The following is a 6,225-nucleotide window of genomic DNA, read 5'->3' on the forward strand; positions in this document are numbered from 1 at the left end:
GGCATTGTGTAAGCCCGTCTGGGTAGGTACCACCCACTCATCAGTTATTCTACCGCCAAATAACAGTACTCAGTATTGTTGTGTTCCGGTTTGATGGGTGTGTGAGCCAGTCTAACTACAGGCACAAGGGGCATAATATCTTAGTTCCCAAGGTTGGTGGCGCATTGACGATGTAAGGAATAGTTAATATTTCTTACCACTGTGACCACTTACCATCAGGTCGTCCATATGCTCGTCCGCCAACCAATACCATAAAAAAACCTCCGGTTCGAAGATACATCTGTCTTGTAATGAACGCAAGAATACATCATATATTAAATGGTAACTCAAAACATTTTGTTTTACACATTACAGATGTAACTTATTACATGTATCTTATCTTATTGATAGGCTCTTAATTGCACTAGGTATTTTGTTTTTGAGGCGATGGGGCCTTAGGGGGGGGGTTTATTTCAGGAGAGGGGCAACATTAATATTACAACGCCGCACTGAGACCTTAGTCTGCCTAGCTACCACCACTGATTATTTTCAAGCATGTTTCTGTACTATTTTATTGTGTTATACACTAGAGTATTGGCAATCAAGAAAAAATAATAGTTTTTAACATTACTTGTAACACGACTAGTCTGTTGAATACATGACTTTGTGACGAATGTGTATTGTTTGGGAACAGCTAAGTTAAAATATTACCTATTTATGCCCAAAAAAAATTGCAGCAGATCTGTTTCATTAAGTCAGATACATCAACAGTCACTTCTCACTTAAACATAGTTCCTTAATAAACTTTAAGGAGATTTATAATACATTCCGATGGTATGAAGACTTGAGATAAACTAATCTTTATTTATAACATTTTAAATTAACATGGTTATATTTATTATTACAGTTATTAAATACGTGATACTAACCTTGTTCACGAGACACAAATGACAATGTCGAAATATCGAGCTCCACCAAACCATAAAAACCATGGTAAATATCCCGTATTTAATAACTGTAAAATCTTTATATATTTTATGTGATTTGCTTTTTAACAGCAATTTCGCCAACACAACGGTATTTTTCATCGATAATTAATTATAGATAAAATATGAGCTGAGATGGCCCAGTGGTTAGAACGCGTGTATCTTAACCGATGATTGCAGGTTCAAAGCCTTTATAAAGGAAAACATCTTGAGGAAACCTGTATGTGTCTAATTTCATCGAAATTCTGCCACATGTGCATTCCACGAACCCGCATTGGAACAGCGTGGTGGAATATGTTCCAAACCCTCTCCTTAATGGAAGAGGAGGCCTTATCGCTGCGTGGGAGATGTACAGGCTGTTACTTTACTTTACTTTACTTTAATTAATGCTACATATTAAAAACTCACGACCATATCTCATATCGATTCAAGGTCAAAGCTGTTTATTGATCTTAACTGTTCCTGCCATTGAAATGGACGATAGAGCAAAACACTTCCCTATAAGGATTCACTGTGCACAGTTTCCTTGTGAGTCTTCAGCGTCCCCCGCTGAGCGAAGCTCTTGTCGCACTGATCGCACTGGTAGGGCTTCTCTCCCGTGTGAGTCCGAATATGTTTCTCCAAGTCACCTTTTGTTGCAAATTTCTTCTTACACAGGTTCAAAGGACACGCGTAGTTTTTGTTGTGGAGGCGATTGTGTAAGTACAACTTTTTCCATTTGTTAAATGTCTTTGAACATATCTGAAAAGGCACAAAGGAATCATTTTAATTTGTGGTGTAGGTCCAAAAAACTAATTCTAAATTTTCCATCCCTCGCCAATGGATTCCGAATTTTTACCGATGATAATGACGAAAGTATTGAAACGAAATATACATATTTTGGAGCACTATTGGAAATTTCTGACACACGATTTATTCCATGCGAAAATTGTATTATACATAAAATTACAATTACTTCAACTTTTGTAAAAAACATTCTTTGCTAAGATAAATAAACACAAAGCCCTACTACCAAGTAAAAAATGAGAACAAATACTCATAGAATGTCCCTGTAGTTACACTGGCTCACTCACCCTTCAAACCCGAACACAAAAATACTGAGTACTGGTTATTGGCGGTAGAATAACTGATAAATGGTAGGTACCTACCCACACGGGATTGCACAAAGCCCTACCACCAAGTACCACCAGTTATATTGAACACTAGCTGTGGCCGCGACTTTGTACGCGTTTGAATTACCCAAAAAAATAATTATTGTAGCCTAATTTACTCCTTATTATATCAGTTATCTGCCAGTGAAAGTCCCATCAAAATCGGTCCAGCCGTTCCAGAGATTAAACGGAACAAACAGACAGACAAAAATTGTAAAAAATGTTATTTTGGTATATGTAATGTGCATAGAAACATATGCATTGAGTAAAAAAGGGCTATTTTAATATTACAAATAGACACTCCAATTTTTTTTTTTACAAAATTTGTTGACGTAATTGTGATGAAGGACTTAATAGACATTGATTTAATAAAAGTATTATTCTATTAACTTACATTACATTTATACTCTCTGTTGCCGTCCTCACTTTTAAAATCCTTTACACGAATACGATTCTGCGAGCTGTCAACCTGTTGTTCAGTCTTTGCTATTGAATCCTAAAAATATATAATTTGTATTAAGATATTCAACAAATCTTTTTATTATAATATTATTACAAGTTTCAGCAGCTTTACCTGCATATGAGAGTGTGCTTTAAGATACTTAAACTGCAGCATTATATAAAAATACTTTAACACAAAAAAAAACTAAATAAGAACTAAGCTGACTGACTATTAGATATAGATACAGAAGCAAAACACAATCATATAAATTGGGTAATACTTATGTAATAGTTAAGGAATCAGTATTGTGATGAATAGTTTTACTGTTTATGAGCTGTTATTTATCCCCAGACAGATATGTGTGGCGGAAACATAGGCCATCATTGCTAGCGGTGCCCATTGGGCGAACCAAGTTGCTTAAGAAAATGCCACTGAAGCGCATGTTACATACTCTCAATGTGATAGCAGACAAAATGGATTTGTTTTTTTGCAGTATGAGGGAACTCACAATGTTTTCTGCTTGGAATATATCATATACAATATAGTATTATAACATGGATAGATATTTTAAATTTGTTTTTTTAAAGTGCTGTAATATCGAATTGGAACACAATCCTGTATCCTTCCATGAGGTGGTTCATTGCTGTCTATGTAATCTACCTTTCAATATCAATTCCCAGTATAGTTGTGTTCTGCTGATATACAATGAGCAAGTCAATACTCAGTGTATCTATAGACACAAGGGACACAACATCCTAGTTTCTAAATGTCGTGGTACATTGACAGTGTATGGTACTGTTAAGCAGCCAAGGTCTTGAGTAAAGACCTGTATTATATAAAAAATGGATATTTACATGTCATATGTGTAAACTAAGCATACCTCAGTAACTGAAGATTCAAATAAATCTTTCCGAACGGATATAAACTTCTCAATAACAACATTCCTGTTTGGGCTTACACTTTTATCTCTTTCAAAGGGAGTATTTTCAACTGTTTCCACTGAATCCTCTGGGCAAGCCTTGATAGGAAAAATATTAAATCATTAAACCAGTATTAAGTATGACAAATATTGAATAAGTTTAATAAAGTTTGTTAATACAAACCTTAGAAGTATCATTTTCTACACAGCAGAAAAGTGATTTTAAATGTATATCATTCTTTTTAGCTATAATACGTAATTCAGTCGCTTTATCTATGATCTCTAAACACTTAGCGCAGATTTTCTGCGGCAAACTGTCAGCTAGAGACACCTAAAAATTTTAAATGTGTTGTAAAAATCTAAGTGTAACACTAACCGATTAAAAATGACCGTAATCATAACAATAAATACTTTTACTCCGATACATCTGTAAATGTTATCATGTAATTCATTTCTGTCAAATATATCGCAATGGCCATTTTCATCGAGGCATAATCTACATATTTCGTAGAATTTTGTACACGTCTTTTGTTGTTCCATCATTCTTGTATCGCGAACTATTTGTAACAAGTTTAAAAAGACTTTCTGTATGGTTTTTACATGTAAATAAATTTAAATAACCTAATTTTAATTTCCTATGTTAATACAAAAGTAATTTGAATGTTGATTATTTTAAGTATTGAAATCCTATATTTCAAAATATATTCTTTAAGTACTTAATTATTATTTAAACTTTGTTTTCGTCAAAAAATACAAAATAGGTACATGATTGTTGACGTGGAGTTGACAGCTATCACTGTCAGTACGTTCGTACCCATTGATGACAGATACAACCAAGCGCAATATGGTTACACATTGTTACAGTTTTGTTTAAATATATGTATATACTTTTGTAAATAAAATAAATTACACATATTTATCATAGAAAATAATAATTACTTTACGCAATAACCTTAAACATTTTGCTATCAATGGTAATAGGCATTTACGCTTTAGTAATTCACTTGTATTAGGGTTTTAAGCAATTTTGTCTGGATACTCTTTGTATTGCTGTATTCTGGTTTGAAGGATGAGTGGACCGTGAGGCTGTGTAACGACAGGCATATAATATCTTAATTATTAGGGTTGGTTATTACTTCTTAAAGTAGCAATATTCATAATTTATGGGCGGTAGTGAAGGCTTGACATCAGAGGACCATTTGCATGTCCAACTACTTTTTTTATCTTTCAAATGTGTACTAGTAGTTTTAGAGACACACGATATTATAAAATATTATGAGACACGCTTAAAAAAAACGTGAGTTGTGCAGCTGTAAGATCCATACAGTAAGAGCATGAACTGATTGTATTCTTTTTACTGTTTTTTCGAAATGTAAATTAAACAAAAATCAATACTATTTAACTCCAAATTTTAGTCTTAAAAAAATCGATAAGCGTCAAAAAATATTAATAACGAAGATATAATGACGCTAGGATTTTGATATCGTATTTCATTGCACTTAAATCATGAAGATATAATTGCACTCAATCCAATCAATCAATTAGTAATCAGTATCAGGTGGATTTTAGATCTAGATTTAGCCTAAAAATATAATCCCATATTATAACTATATTATACAACATAATATCTGCTTATAAGACAAGATTTCCGCCACCTAGATGTTTGAAACTTTTTATTTATGAATATAAATCCTGTAAGTTTGAGTTTTAACGAATGTTAAAACTCAAATTTACAGGAAAAATTAGTGCCATACTAGTACAAATCGTTCGAATTACGAATAAAATCTTAGGATTTTGAAAAAATATTGTTGTTATTCGCCGCCTGCCACAGGTATAGCATTATCAGACTTCTATTTATGATCGCACAGGGAACTGTTAAAAAAAGTTTCAGGGTGGTACAAATCGTTCGGCCAAAAAAAAATACTCCTTTGCAGTGGTATGGCGGCCATTGGGAACTGTCGGAAAAGTATAAAAAAAGTAAGGCTACTCGACGATAATTAGCTATCCAAAAATTAGACTGGTACAAATGGTTGAATTGTTTTATTATTAATGTATTCGCGTCGGTATGGCGGGCTGTCGCTACCGCCTATTTCTTTTTTTTTCGAGTATCTGAAAATACAAGCTCAACAAATTTTGTGGAACTAATCGTTTACACTCGTTATTTTTCCGACGAGTTCGACGAAAGCCCACGCGATTGGGCCGCCCGCGCCAGTACGACCACTATGACCATCGTTTTCCTTTTGCCTTTACGTAATTAGACCCCTGAAGAACCGCCATACTGGTACAAATGGCCAAATATTTTGTCATTATCATCTCCCGGTCTAGATACAATATCAACAATAAACAAATAAACGGACAGTCTTTGAAGTAATAATTATACATTTTATTTATAGTGACCGGAACATGATCAATAACAAAACCGCACCGAATACTTGGTTATTTTAGCTTCGGTTAATTTTCGGTGAGCTGAAATTTTCGTCGGAAAGGATTATATCCTTAGAACGGAGCATAAACTAATAAAACATATATAACATGTATACCTGACAGAACATGTACAAAAGCCAATATCGGCGCCCGGAACCAAAACGACTATTCCCCCCGCTTTCTAAATTTTCAATCTTTGCATCTTGCAATTGAATGACGTTTAAAGACGTACAACAATGTTACAGCTATAATTGGCATTAGTAATTATTTCTATTCTGATATCGGTTATCTCTTTGCGTTGAAAATGATAAATGAGCTTTCAGC

At 33.8% G+C, this 6,225-nt stretch overlaps 1 protein-coding gene across 1 annotated transcript; it reads right to left on the minus strand.

Moving 5' to 3' along the window:
- Positions 1–1,319: 1,319 nt before the first annotated feature.
- LOC124532900 (zinc finger protein 271-like) lies at positions 1,320–4,189 on the minus strand. The gene is made up of 5 exons (XM_047108016.1): positions 3,889–4,189; positions 3,662–3,808; positions 3,439–3,576; positions 2,511–2,612; positions 1,320–1,706 (listed from the first exon to the last, which is right to left on the minus strand). Exons 1-5 carry the CDS (start codon positions 4,018–4,020, stop codon positions 1,464–1,466), a joined length of 762 nt encoding a protein of 253 aa, XP_046963972.1. The 5' UTR covers positions 4,021–4,189; the 3' UTR covers positions 1,320–1,463.
- Between the last annotated feature and the right edge of the window lie 2,036 nt (positions 4,190–6,225).

This window comes from Vanessa cardui, chromosome 10, assembly GCF_905220365.1.
Source record: "Vanessa cardui chromosome 10, ilVanCard2.1, whole genome shotgun sequence".
Taxonomy (NCBI): Eukaryota; Metazoa; Arthropoda; class Insecta; order Lepidoptera; family Nymphalidae; genus Vanessa; species Vanessa cardui.

What these genes read in the sequence shown, in the direction of transcription:
- LOC124532900 (XM_047108016.1), bottom strand. Translation starts at nt 4,020, where the DNA reads ATGATGGAACAACAAAAGACGTGTACAAAATTCTACGAAATATGTAGA. An exon ending in TAGAAAATGATACTTCTAAG is followed by an intron (nt 3,577 to 3,661) that starts GTTTGTATTAAC and finishes TTTCCTATCAAG; the next exon opens with GCTTGCCCAGAGGATTCAGT. An exon ending in TTGAATCTTCAGTTACTGAG is followed by an intron (nt 2,613 to 3,438) that starts GTATGCTTAGTT and finishes ATATATTTTTAG; the next exon opens with GATTCAATAGCAAAGACTGA.